At 48.6% G+C, this 14225-nt stretch overlaps 2 protein-coding genes across 2 annotated transcripts; both read left to right on the top strand.

Moving 5' to 3' along the window:
* The first annotated feature begins 462 nt into the window (after positions 1-462).
* On the top strand, positions 463-5855 carry LOC136516141 (uncharacterized). Its single transcript, XM_066509521.1, has 15 exons — positions 463-1007; positions 1253-1421; positions 1511-1546; positions 1831-1924; positions 2160-2202; positions 2290-2387; positions 2771-2829; positions 2906-3402; positions 3537-3608; positions 3685-3766; positions 3922-4487; positions 4645-4783; positions 4893-4970; positions 5092-5328; positions 5418-5855. Exons 1-15 carry the CDS (start codon positions 463-465, stop codon positions 5529-5531), a joined length of 2829 nt encoding a protein of 942 aa, XP_066365618.1. The 3' UTR covers positions 5532-5855.
* A 6179-nt stretch (positions 5856-12034) lies between these two features.
* LOC136518990 (uncharacterized) lies at positions 12035-13363 on the top strand. The gene has a single exon (XM_066512661.1). The coding sequence runs from the start codon at positions 12114-12116 to the stop codon at positions 12954-12956; it is 843 nt and encodes a 280-aa protein (XP_066368758.1). The 5' UTR covers positions 12035-12113; the 3' UTR covers positions 12957-13363.
* Positions 13364-14225: the final 862 nt, after the last annotated feature.

Raw genomic sequence — 14225 nt, 5'->3', positions numbered from 1 at the left:
GCCTCGCTGCTAGCACATGGCTTCACACGCTGCACCAATGAGCACGGGATGTACATCCGTGGAAAAGGAGCAACACGCCTAATCGTGGGCGTGTATGTTGATGATCTAATCATCACCGGAGGCAATGCAGGTGCGGTGAGCAAGTTCAAGGCCGAGATGATGAACACCTTCCGCATGAGCGACCTCGGGCTCCTCTCATACTACCTCGGCCTGGAGGTCACGCAGGGAGCGGACGGGATCACCCTCTGGCAAGGAGCCTACGCCACCAAAATTCTTGAGAAGGCGGGGCTGGGTGCCTGCAAGCCAAGCACCACTCCCATGGAGATGAAGCTAAAACTGCTGAAGGAGGGGACGACTCCAAGTGTTGATGCCACTGAGTACCGCAGCCTCATCGGCAGTCTCAGGTACCTCTGCAACTCCAGACCCGACCTGGCATATGCAGTGGGCTATCTGAGTCGATTCATGGAAGCGCCGCGTGAAGAGCACCTTGCTGCAGTCAAGTGGGTGCTCCGCTATATAGCAGGGACAGTGCATTGGGGGCTGCACTATCGTCCAGGAAGAAGAAATGAAGGAGTTCCCAAGCTGCTAGGCTACTCTGACAATGATCTTGCCGGAGATGTCAACGATCGGAAGAGCACCAGCGGCCTCATCTTCTTCCTTGCAGATGGGCCGGTTGCCTGGCAATCGGCCAAGCAGAAGGTGGTCGCGTTGTCTTCCTGCGAGGCAGAATACATCGCGGCTGTTGGAGCTGCGTGCGAGGCGGTTTGGCTGGCACGCTTGCTGGCTGAGCTCGTCAGAGGAGCAATCCTCGCGCCAAAGATGAAGGTGGACAACAAGTCCGCCATCTCATTGATGAAGAATCTTGTGCATCATGACCGGAGTAAGCACATTGATGTGAAATTCCATTTCATCCGGGAGTGCTGCGACAGGAAGCTGATCAACGTCGAGTTCATTGGCACTGAACTGCAGCTGGGCGACATCCTCACAAAAGCGCTCGGGCGCATTCGGTTTCAGGAACTTCGTGGCGAGATCGGCAGAAAAACTTAGTCTAGTTGCTCTGGGACTTAGGAGGAGAATGTTTTTGAATAAGTCCTGAGCTTGCTAAACTTTGGTAAGTAGAAGGTAGATTAGCAGGCTGTGCTAAGAATGGCATGTCCCAGATTGTTGGGATGGCAACAATTGCTCACGAGCATGCCGTGATTGTCTCAGTCATTTGTATCCATTTTTTCCAGGATGTAATTTGCTTATATAGGAATGAAAGATCAATAGAAAATGCAGCCGCTTGGCAGCACCAAAATTCGTGTGTTCCACTTTGTGATCGCGTGTGTTATTCCTCATATCGTTCGGAATTCTGTCAAGCTCTGTCTCACAACTTCAAGGCGCGCTTGCTAATTGTGGACGCCACTGACTTCTCGCTTCGGGTGAGAACTGTTGCCATCGTGATTCTTGGCTTGTGGTTTCTTTTTGCCATGCTGTGTTCTGAATCCTGTGCCGCTCAATGTCTCTGCAGATCCAAAGCAAATACGGGGGCTCCACTAAAGCCACGGTGAGTCACTGTTCCAGAGCTTTTTTGGTAGAGAGAATAATGCTGATTGATCTCCTCGGATTCTCCTTTTGTTTTCTAATCTGACGACACTATTCCTTATGCTCGTCTTTGTCTGCTGTTTTTTAATCGAACTGAATGAGCATACACATCATGAGAACACTGTTTTGCTGAAGAAAAGCACTTGCTACAGCTCAGTTTTTTTTTCAACAAGAGATCCAGGGACGCTAGTATAGTGATCAGTTATAGTGATAACCATGGGTTTGTTGTTTGACTTTCTTCTGCAGGCCCGAAATCAGTCTGTAGCTGAGACCACATTCGGGAGGATGTCTGATCTCGTTGGATCCTTTATAGCATATCCTAAGAAGGATGAGCCTAGAGGTAGTTAAGGCTTACAGATTCCCTTTGGTTTATTTGTTGTTTCTCACATTTGTTTAATGAGATAATTAAATATCTATCAAGTACACAACTCTAAAGTAAAACTACAAGCATGCGCACTTTGACCTTATCACCTTTTAGGTCTACCATGTGTCCAGTATTTCAAACGAACCCATTCTTATCAAGCAGCGATGTTATTGCCCAAATTTTGATTTGTTCTGTGTTTTTTTTTTGGCAGAATCACAGCGTTGTCAGACAAGCAACACGGATTTAAGGGCAAGGTAATGTACTTGCTGTGCTGTTTATCAAGCCTGTGATGAACAGCAGTAGCTATACCATGTTACTCATCCATGCTTTGTTTTCTTCAGAGGCTCTGATGGTTCTAGCAGTACACCTTCGCTTAGGAAAAATGCCTCTGTATCATCCCACATGAGCGATCTTGCCTCACAATGTGCAGGAAATTCAGGTGAACTTTTTTCTGTTCATTTATCTTGTCCTTTTCTATGTAGTTACTTTGATGTCATATATGTGCAGAGTTTAGTGTAGACAGCTCCTACCTAGATCACACTTACTAGCCTCCACCAGTTTCAGACTGCTCGGCGTCCACATTTTCTGGTAAAATTATGTGCATGTGTCGATATTAGTTCTGACATATAAATGGCATGTGTTATGTTCACTCTGTTTTCTTGGATGACATTGCATCTACGTTTCACATGCTGATTGCTAATCTTTACATGTATGAATGAAATAGGGTGCTAGTACAGTAGCACTACTTGGTAGAGTAGAACTATAGGACCATATGGCACAAAGTGTCTTATAGTTCTTCACCTTTCTGTATGCAAATTTCAGTGAGGCGAACTGGTAGCTGGTGTTTCGATGAGAAAGTTCTGATCCAGTCACTCTACAAGGTGAATATACTTCTTGAGTGTAACTTGCTTCGCTCTATTTAGTTTTGATGTACTTATCCGGCCACCACTTTTATAGGTTATGGTTTCTGTATCTGAAAACGGTCCGATTATTCTTTACATAAGGGATGCGGACCATTTCCTCTGGAAATCGCAAAGAACTTACTCAATGTTCCAGAAAATGTTGGCCAAACTATCCGGTCAAGTGTTGATACTTGGTTCTCGACTACTCAGTCCTGATGCTGAAAACAGGGATGCCGATGAGAGAATTAGTACCCTGTTTCCGTACCATGTCGATATCAAAGCTCCTGAGGAGGAGACCCATCTAGATTGTTGGAAAAGCCAAATTGAGGAAGACACAAGAAAAATCCAGATGCAAGATAATAGAAACCACATCATAGAGGTACTCTCAGCAAATGATCTAGACTGTGATGATTTGAGCTCAATCAGTGAAGCAGATACTATGGTTCTCAGCAATTACATAGAGGAAATCATTGTCTCAGCTGTCTCCTACCACTTGATTCACAACAAGGACCCTGAATACAGAAATGGAAAGCTCATGCTATCTTCTAAAAGGTTGGTCACTGATTCTGATTTTCTAATTTTCTTCCTTTTTTTGTTCAAATACTAGTGTAGTGACCTTGAACTCCTAATGGTTTATTCATAATAAGGTTTTTCCTCGGAGACCATAATATAAATTTCTTTTACAGTTTGTCCCATGGTTTGAGCATTTTCCAAGGTAGCCATGGTGGGAAAGACACCCTGAAATTGGAAGAAACAAAGGTACGCAAATAGGGCAACTGCTAAAGTAGTGTGTCATTGTATTAATTATGCTAACTTCAATGATATTATGACACCGGATGGTTTCAAAGGAGCTCCTGGATCTAAGAAAACTGAGACAGTTCCAGTTGGTGAAGGTCCATCGCCACCACCAAAACCAGTAAGTCCTCAGCAGTTGACTCTGCCCTGTGTTCTACACTTCTACTAGTTTATTGTGTGTTTAGTATTTGTCAACGTAAGTATCATGTTTTTTTTTCTCTGAACATTAACAGCATTTATGCTTTTTCGCTTGATGGATTTTCCTCTTTTGAGCAGGAAGTTCCAGACAATGAGTTTGAAAAGCGTATCAGACCAGAGGTTATTCCGCCAAGTGAGATAGGAGTGACATTTGATGACATTGGAGCCCTGGCTGATATCAAAGAGTCTCTTCAGGAGCTGGTTATGCTTCCTCTTCGACGGCCCGATCTTTTCAAAGGAGGACTTCTGAAGCCCTGCAGAGGGATTTTGCTGTTTGGGCCACCTGGAACCGGGAAGACCATGCTTGCAAAGGCTATAGCAAATGACGCCGGTGCCAGCTTCATCAATGTATCGATGTCCACCATCACATCCAAATGGTTTGGGGAGGATGAGAAAAATGTCCGGGCATTGTTCAGTTTGGCTACCAAGGTAGCTCCCACTATTATTTTTGTGGATGAGGTAGACAGCATGTTGGGGCAGCGCGCTCGCTACGGTGAACATGAGGCGATGCGGAAGATCAAGAACGAGTTCATGAGTCACTGGGATGGTCTGTTGTCAAAAACAGGTGAAAGAATTCTTGTTCTTGCCGCGACAAATAGGCCTTTTGACCTTGATGAAGCCATCATCAGGAGATTTGAGCGCAGGTCTGTTCACATGCTATGCTACCTTTTCTGAGGGATTGTTGATGCAACACAAGTTTAGCGTTCACGTGCTATCCTACCTTTTCTGATGGATTTTTTATGCAATACAAGTTTAGCGCTTGAGATGCTAATAGTTTGCTCTTGTTTGTTTACTGAACAGAATCATGGTTGGGCTTCCAACTCAAGAGAGCAGAGAGCTGATCTTGAGGACACTATTGTCAAAGGAGAAAATTGACGAAAATATTGATTTCAAGGAACTTGCAACCATGACGGAGGGATACAGTGGCAGTGATCTCAAGGTTTGTGCACTGCTTTGAAACGAAGTTTATATTCATATGAAGCTAGTATGTATCCCACGTCTTACTATTAGATTAAATTACTGAAAGCTGTTGGTTTCCTCTGTCCCAGAATCTTTGTGTCACTGCTGCTTACCGCCCTGTTAGGGAGCTGCTGAAGAAAGAAAGAGAGAGAGCTGGTAAGAGTTCTGTCTTGTTGCTCTAACTGAATATGCCATGGGTTTCAGCTATATGCCAGTAACCAATTATGAGCGAGCGATCACCTTGTACTGATCCTGCGATCCGTGTCGAATGAACTGATGGTGCCTCAGGAGCGAAGGGAAAAGGAGTCGAAAGAGAAGGCTGCGGAGAATTCAGAAGCTCCGGAGGGTAAGGAGGGCTCAGAAAGCAAAGAGGCTCCGAAGAGCAAGGAGAGTTCAGAAAGCAGCAAGGACGAGAATTCAGACAGCGAGGCGGATAGCTCAGAGGCGAAGGCTGAAGGCGAGAAGGAAGCGGCCATTGACCTTAGGCCACTGACGATGGAAGACCTGAGGCAGGCAAAGAACCAAGTGAGTGTTCCGACGTCCTGATTTGCATGGCACATGAACAGAATCGACGTAGATGACTGAACCATTGCCCATTACCCCTCATGATGCAGGTTGCAGCGAGCTTCGCCGCCGAGGGTGCTGTGATGAACGAGCTCAAGCAATGGAACGACCTGTACGGCGAAGGGGGCTCCAGGAAGAAACAGCAGCTGACGTACTTCTTGTAGAGGTTAAGCGTTTGGCGGGTGGTAGAGGAACAGAGCTGAGCATGATTTCAGCATTCGGTGGATCATTACTTGAGGAGCAGAGCATGATTCCAAGATGTGGGGCACAGTAGTAGTCTTTGAGGTTCTTGGATCCATGAGATGGGATCGATGGTCAATTTGTAGGACAATGAACTATTCTTTTACAAGCATTTGTACATGTGCGCTAGACTGCCATCGTCTATTGTCTATATGTATATTTGGATTGATTGAACAGCTCTTCTATTCGAGGGCCATTTTAGCTTCCCGTACGCAGCTGTATAGCATAGTGAGTATATTCATAGCACAGTGAGGATCATATGGTACAGTATTTTCCTCCGATTTAAAATCCGGATTTGATCCGTGGCACACAAAAAAAAAACCTTGGCTCTTTTGACGTTCTCACATACAAATCATTTCATCGCTTGTTATAATTTAGATAAACCATTGCTATGTCTGAAGCCTGTACAGTAATTTATAATGTTCTAATTTCATTTTTTACCGGATCTAGGTTCAAAAGTACAATTCATTCATTCTATGTTTTATAATTCAAAGCTTGGTTGCTAATTCGCCGTTTGTATAGGTATTCAACTGCCGTTTAGCTTTTCATAGGCGGTATGGCAAATTGGCAATTGCTGAATCGGTAGTTATTCAGTATGCAATGCTGAATCGGCAGTAATTCTGTTCAAAATCCAAATTTTGATGACCAATTGCAATGTTTCTCTGGGTTCAAAATCCAAACTTTGATCCCCACAGCGAACTCAGACTGCAGGATTCAGTGCTATACTGATAGCAATGTGAACCATGAAGAAAACAATCGACACCCGAATCCAAATCCCTAACAATCGAAATACACAACAACAACAACAACAACAAAGCCTTTAAGTCAGGCTAACAATTGAAATACACCCATTCCAGAAATCATTTTTTCCCATCGAAAAATACAATCATTCCAGAACATTTTTTTTAAATGTCGCAAATTGGTACCGCATTCTCACAAACACGAACAAGGTTTGCAGATTTCGTGATCAGGTTGCTGGTTTTCCTATCCGAGGGCAAACTTGGACGGTACAGCACGGGCAAAGAGCTGTCCATCCATAGGTCCCTCGTTCAGTCGTTCGTCAGTCCATTGAAACCACTTAACTGAACATGTCGCCGTGGGTACAGATGTAATGGAACCAAAAACCCCAATCACACATCCACGAATCCACGGATCCTAAGCGTCTCTCTGCGAAGATTATGAGTGTTAGGGAGGCCGAGACACGACGCGCCTCTCTGCTGGGATCTTCGCGACAAAAGCTTCGAATTTTTGTAGCCTGACGACGGCGAATGTGGCAGACGAGCCCCGGTCTCGCAGAGGATTCTGGAGAGATTGATGCTGGGACGCGTCTGCGGGCCGTATCCGAGGGGTAAAACTGGATGGTGCCGCACGGAGGAGAGCGGCGCATCCCCAGGTCCCTCGTTGGAAAAATAAACCAAAGCAAAGCGAGCAGAAAAAAAAAAGCGGGCGGAAGAAGTGAGAACGGATGCTCAGCGAATACGAACCAAAGGCAAACATCAGATCGCCATCAGAGACGACTGATCAGGCGTTTGTACCTCGTCATCGCACCCTACCATGGAAGGAGAAAGGCCAAAAGAAAAAAGAAAAAAAAAAGGAAAACGGCGGATCTGAAACCAAACACCCACATGACGAAGAAGCAGACGACGGCATCGGCGGCGACGAGTGGAGGATTAGGGTTACGGAGTTGCGTGGTATAAATAGAGAAGGAGCTGGAGCGGAGGAACTGGAACGGCCGTCCATTTCGCGATCCATTGGATGGCAAATTGGGCCGGAATGTTTGACTCTTTGGGCTGGGCCCCAACTTAACTGGCGACCAAGTCCAGGCCCAAGAAGTGAGAACAGAGTCCCCAGTCCTGGGGCTTGGTTGCGATCGCCACTTGGCCAGTGTCCGGAGTAGAGGACGGCGGCACACGCACGCGCGCCGTCCCGTCCCGTCCCTTCGGGGTCTTCTCCGGTTACACTTACAGGCCGGCCGGTCTCGAACCACAGCAGGAACGTTCCCGAGGCGCAAGCTACGGGCTAGTACTAGTATGCTGCTACGAGCGGCCGCGCAATGATCGCGTCTCTCTTTCTCTCCGCCGATGACTGACGGGCGAGTGACCGGACGGAGGTCGGAGGAGGAGGCAGCGGCCGGTGACCCGTGCCCGTGACTAGACGCCTCACGAAAAGGAAGGAAGCTGCTGTTTCCTACGGCGCGGTTCCGTTCCACTCCATCGATCGCTCCCCTGCCGCCGGCCGGACCGGAACTGCACCATCATCACCGTCAGTGAGTGCCTCCGGGGAAACCGAGGAAGGGAGGCAAAAGAAAAGAAAAAAAAAGGTCGTCGGCGTTTCAGGCACCGGTCACCTCGTCTCGTCGTCGTCCATTCATGATACACCTGCCTACTCCTCCTACCTGTCCAAAAAAAAAACCCTCTTTGTATCTCACTCCCGCTCCCGCGCGCGTTTCAGCTTCGTTTACCACTTTACTCGCCCTGTTGCTGCCAGCTTGAGCAAAACTAAGCGCGACATCGTTGTAGCTTCGGATGGTCGGTCGGTAGGCATGCACGCACGCACGTTTCTTATCTTACTTACATTAAGGATCATATCATATCATATCATATCAACCAACGACCTGACTAATTAACAGCAGCGTTGGACGTCGTCGGTCGTCAGGCAGGAACTAAAGGTTGTCTGAACTGAACGACTGAGCGGAGCTGGAACGTTTATTTCCACGAGCTTTGCTGCCTTCCTGCCTAACTCCACTACCCACTGCAAACCATCCCTGCCCGCGTGTTTGATGGATCATACACGCACTTTGCTTCCTCTTCCTCATCTGCCTTTACAAGAGACACAATCATTAGCGTAGCGAGATGTTTTCAGTCCTCGCGTTGATTCGTATCGTACGTACGTGAGGTTGCTAATAAGTCTAATCTTTCAGTTCCGTTTGCACCGCCTGCACTGTTCTGTTAGCAAACTTCCACGAAAGCAATCAATCCACCCTTGCGATTAGGCAGGCAGGTTGGTTGATCTGATCGTTCTTTTCATCTTTCAGAAGAAGATGATCATTACTCGGCGCCGGCGGGGCCGATGGATCCGAGTCCGACGGCCAATGCTGCTGCTGGCGATGAATGAATAAAGCTAAAGCGCGTGCTGCCTGTACCCGTGGCTTGGGATGCTGTCTCTTCTTCTCCTCTCTTTCTCGCTGTCTCTTCTTCTCTTCTCTTTCTCTAGGAGAAGGGAGGAGTTAGGGGCTGAGGGCGAGGTCATTATCGGAACGCCTCGATTGAACTCAGGTGCTGGCTTGGCTGCTGCGGACTGGGGACACTACACCAACACTGCAGGACAGGGACGGAGGACACTTCGCATCATTCCTGCCTCCAGCCTTTTTTGTTTTGCGTTCCTCATCCTCTACGACTGACGAGGGGAAAAAAAGGTATTTTATACCGTCTCCAACAAAAAAAAACTCATAGGCATCCAAACTAAAATGGATGGTAAGAGATTTAAAATCAGTCTTCAACATAGTACCTATACGGGAGACCTATTTTGAGTTGTCTGAGAGAAACAACCTAAATATGAACATCCTCTCTCCTAGAAACCCATTTACATAAAGGATTCTCTTGTGAATCTGGTTGGCAGAGAAGATGCCAAATAAGTATTGAACCTTTTACCTATAGCGCTACCCAAAAGATGAATAAATCTTATATTTTAGGTGTTGTTGTTGAAGATAGCTTCCCGAATGCATCGGTGCATTACTCAACACATACGATACTTTGCAGCGTCCCAGTTTCTAGGGCTACGTATGTATGTTTCGGTCTATTTAACAGCACAACCTCGCCCGGCCAGTTCATCAGTCTTGTGCTAGCATGAACGACGTACCGTTTTTGCTGCAAAAGACCGACCCAAAATATAAAACTCATTCGTTCTTTAAGTAGTGTTACAGACAAATGGTTCAATATTTATTTTTTTATCTTCTCCAACAACAAGACCTAAAAGACAATTCTTTCTGCAAATGGGTCTACAGAAGAGAAGATACTCATATTTAGGTTATGTCTCTCCCGACACTCAAAATAGGTTTTCTATATAGATACTCTATTGAGGTATTGGGTTGTAATCTATTTTGGATCTGGGTTCCGCGGTGGACAGCAGTGAGTTCGGTGAGTATGCATGTGCATGCGTCCGCAACCAAAAACATTTGCCAGTTGGTGTGGTCGTGGTGTGACGGCGAGCGCGCACGTCTGAAAAGGGAAACGAGCCGCTGTACGATCGCACCGATCATGTGTCGGAAGGAAGCAAAATGAGAGAATGAAGGAGAAGGTGAAGGGCCAGCCGTCATCTAGCGGCAGTCAAATATGCGTGCCGCCAGATTGATCATGTCTCTGAAACTACCTGCCTGTCCCGGCCAGCTTTTGTTACGCATTCTTCTTTCATTCACATCTTCGAGTGGATGTGGATGTGAATGGATGCTGGCACGATTGGTGAGAGGATGGAGTGGCAGTGGATGCTTTCTCGGGGAGGAGTAGTGCAGCTGGAAGGATTGGATCAAGCTCCAACCGATCTGGTCTTTCTTTGACCGACTGGCACTGCCAATGGACCAAGCAATGGCAGCACTCAACTGTTGACTCCGGTGTGGATAATTTGGACCTGGAGACACCGTTCGGCTGGTTGGGTCTTATTTTAGCTTGTTTTAGCTTATTCTCTCTCACAGAATACTATTCAATCATCCAAAATCATCCAAAACCAGCTAAAACCGTACCAGCCGAACGGGTTGAGTGTACTCCGAATGCAATTCTGGTTTTCCACAAGTCGATCGGTTTGACCAAAATTATATATAAAAAATACAAGCATTTCCTTCTACAAAATTAGTATCATTTAGATTAGTCATAGAATATACTTTCATAATAAATTTATTTAGAGACATAAATATGAATATTGTTTGCTATAAATTTAATCAAACTTGAGCTACTTTGACCGGTACGGATCCTATAATTACATTCTTTTTTTAACGGAGGGAGCACGTAACCGTAGGACCGGAGGAGACACTGCTCACGGTCAGGGCAGCACCCAGAGTGTATAGACGTGGAAAAAGAAAAGCTGTAAAAAGAAAAAGGAAGACATCGAGTTTGGACGCAGGCTCACTGGCTCACATTAGACCGTCTCCAACAACCGTTACTTAAAATACAAGACCCATTTCATATTTGTGTAGTGCTACAGGTAAAGGGTTCAATACCCATTTTTACTCTTCTCCAACAACGAAATCCAAAAAAAAAAGAACCCTTTCTACAAATAAATCTCCAGGAGAAAGGATACTCAGATTTAGGTTATACCTCTCCTGATACCCAAAATGAGTCTTTCATATAGATACTCTGTTGGAGGCTATAGATATTCTATTGGATATCTATTTTAAGTTTGGGTCTCCTCTCGGAGACAGCCTAAATGCATCGCGTCTGTATCATTTGCTGCACGTCTGCACCGCATTGCTTGCACTGAAGACTGAAAACCGCGGTACTCCATCGTTCTTCAGGCAATCAATCAGGGCTTGCACTCAATTAGGAGCAGCAGTGCACAATGAAATGAATGCCCTGGAACGACCTCTCCTGGAGCACAGCACAGCTGCTGCCCAATAAAACCAAAAACAAACGGCTTGGACGGAAATATGGAAATGCAGTGAGCTTCCAGGATTTTTTCCCAACAAATCCAACGGCTTCCATTCCATTGACCAGTCCGCGACCCCCGCAGGCCCGCATCCAGAGGAGCTGGAGGAGCACTCAGATGGCAATGGTCACAGAATGTCCGCATGTCCGCGGGCATGGAATTCGATGGGTAAGGATACGGACACCACTTCTTATCCGCGGGCATCATCCTGAACCCAGAGGATAGTTCTTCGCGGGCAAAGAAATTTGCTATCCTCGCCCGCTTACCCGCCAGACCCGCTCCATAGGTCTGACATGTGGGACCTACAAGCAAATATATGTATATATACATGATTTGTTGTGAATATGTATCTTCGTATCTCTTGTAATATGCTATGATTTATGTATATGCTCAACCTGGCGGGCACACGGGCATGCCCGCGGGCATTTCATGCCCGCGGATGGAGGGAACGGGCGTGGTTTGTTGCCCGTGGCGGGTCGCGGGCGCGGACGCGGGCGAGAGATTTAACTGATGGGCGCAGGCATAAGAAGGTAGTATCCACGGGCACCACGCCCGTTGCCATCTTTACGCGTCACGCACACGGCACCAAAGTCACCCAATTGCCCGGGCGGCCCAACACCCAGCTCGCGGCCTCGGATCACAGCACAGCCAAGCCCCGTGGGCCGTGACGTGGCCTGGCCCCGGTTCGTCTCGTTTGGCGCTCCCGGCTCCCCCTGCTTCTGCTCTCGCACCAGTTTAAAAGCCGCCCCGCGCGCCCGCCCCCCGTCCCCCGTCCCCCGTCCCGGTCACGGCACGCAGCGCTCGGCCTCCTCCCAGTCCCCGAGTCCCGTCAGCCTCTCTCGCCAGTCGCCACGGCCCCGACGCCCGACCCCATGCAGGTCCTCAGGCTCCTGGCGCCGCGGCGCGGCGCGGCGACGACCATAACGGCCCCTACCGCGGCGCCGGAGCCCGCCGAAGACAGCAAGACGGTGGACGAGGAGTACGACGACGACGACGAGGGCTCCTTCTTCGAACTCGACTTGTCCGTCCGGGCCTCCTCCAGCTCCGCCGGCAGCGCCTCATCGGGCTCCTCCGACGACTCGGACGACGCATCCCTCACGGACCTCGACTTCGTCATCTCCCTCCACCGCAGCCGCTCCGCCTCGCCCTCCTTCCACTTCCCCGCGCCGCCGCTGCCGCTGCTCGACCTCCAGCCCGGCTCTGGCGGCCTGCGGACGCTCAGCTTCGCGGGCGCCACTGCCAGTGCCAGCAGCAGGAACGCCGCGCTCTACGGCGGCCGCCGCCGCAGCTTCGCCCGGAGCTCCGCCGGCAGCAGCGCGCGGTCGCTGCGGCTGTTCATGGAGTCCCCTTTGGCGGGCGACGCCGAGGATCCCGAGCCCGAGCCGCGGCGGGCGCCGTCGCGGGACGTCATCCGGCGGTACCTCACCAAGATCTCCACGCGGCTGCGTCGGAGCGTGCGCCCCCGCCGCGGCGGCGAGGGCAGCTTCCACCGCCTGCGCAAGAGCCGGTCCGCGTCCGCCGCCGTCACGACGACGACTACCACGGCGGCCGCGCAGTCGCGCCGCGACGACTCGCTGGCCGAGAAGCAGGACGGCATCGCCAGCGCCATCGCGCACTGCAAGGACTCGCTCCACCGGGCGTCCCTGTCCATGTCTCCGTCGGAGTGCGGGCTTCCGCGGTCGCGGAGCAATACCGGGAACCGCCAGGCGCCGTAGCCTACGCGGTTACTCCCTATCCGTCCATGCCTGCACCGTACCATCTCCGATTCTCCGTTCAGAGCTCCTAACGACGGGAATGGAGGCTCTGGATGCAAAAGAAAGGCTCTCGCCGGAATAGTACAATAACAATTCGGCGAAGAGGACAAGGACAAGTGAATTGCTCCATGTTGATGCTAGCTAGAGATCTTCCGTATGATCATAATCTGCTTGTTTATGGTGTGTGAGTGAGCGTGTGTGTTTCGCGTCCTTTGGTTTAGTTTTGTTTAAGTTGGGTTGGTTCTTCCTTTTGTTGGAAGCGTGGGAAAAGAGCTCTTTTTAGGCTATCTTTACCCCTCTAGTCTAGGTAGAAGCGTAGACTCTAGTAGCCGCCGCGTCGATCTCTTTGCCCTTTTGTTAGTGTGTGCTCGTTTTCTAAGCTTTGTTTGTATACAAGTGACCTGTAACAACGACTTGTAACTACGTAAATTTTGGACTTTCATGAGGTTTTGACCAACGGAGAGAAGTGGCCTTCGCCTACCATGTCCATTCAACGTTCATCCATGGATTCAGGACTCTGTTAGTTAGCACTTGAGAACCTTGAGAGCTCAACTCCACAGGTAATTGCTAACCGGAGCTTAACAAGGCTCCAATCTCTCATGGATTTTTCTGCAAAGCTCCGCTTGGAGCCGTAGGTGAAAACGCCGACCGGAAAAAGGCGAGGAGGAAGGAAAGCTCGGGGGGCCGGCCGGGCGCCATGATGGCGGCGAGAGGAAAAGGCGCGGCGCGCGTAGTACGCTACGTACGGCCGGCGCGGGTGGACGAGGAGGGAGGACGGAGAAGACAAGGATCTGTGCGTGATTCTGATGGGCCTCGGGAACCGCGCGCACCCCGGCCCATGCCGTTTTACCTTTCCTCTTGTTTATCATCATCACCAATCGTCTCTCACACACACTGCCAATTGGATCACCTACGTCAAAAAAAAAAAAAAACTACGTCTGGTTATTAAGGTAGCTCCGACACAGCAACTTGAATAATTTTCATGTTCATTAATCTTGAAAATAAGGGGAAAATGAAGGGAGAAGAAATTGTTTTTTTCCTAAGAAAATACTATGTCTATGAAGAGATGTCATAGATGATAGAAGAGAGAAAACACGCTATACTCTTTTTTCAAATAAAAAGAGAAAACATGTGCTCGGATAAACTTCTTTTAAGAAATTATCTCTCTTTTTTTTATCGATGCTTACTAACTATTAGTTCTATTTGATTTAGGTCATTAAGTTTTAGTCG

Source organism: Miscanthus floridulus, chromosome 17 (genome assembly GCF_019320115.1).
Source record: "Miscanthus floridulus cultivar M001 chromosome 17, ASM1932011v1, whole genome shotgun sequence".
Classification (NCBI taxonomy): Eukaryota; Viridiplantae; Streptophyta; class Magnoliopsida; order Poales; family Poaceae; genus Miscanthus; species Miscanthus floridulus.
This window is presented reverse-complemented; position numbering and strand designations above follow the sequence as displayed.

What these genes read in the sequence shown, in the direction of transcription:
- LOC136516141 (XM_066509521.1), top strand. Translation starts at nt 463, where the DNA reads ATGGAAGCGCCGCGTGAAGAGCACCTTGCTGCAGTCAAGTGGGTGCTC. An exon ending in CTCATGCTATCTTCTAAAAG is followed by an intron (nt 3,403 to 3,536) that starts GTTGGTCACTGA and finishes TTTCTTTTACAG; the next exon opens with TTTGTCCCATGGTTTGAGCA. An exon ending in CATCGCCACCACCAAAACCA is followed by an intron (nt 3,767 to 3,921) that starts GTAAGTCCTCAG and finishes TCTTTTGAGCAG; the next exon opens with GAAGTTCCAGACAATGAGTT.
- LOC136518990 (XM_066512661.1), top strand. Translation starts at nt 12,114, where the DNA reads ATGCAGGTCCTCAGGCTCCTGGCGCCGCGGCGCGGCGCGGCGACGACC.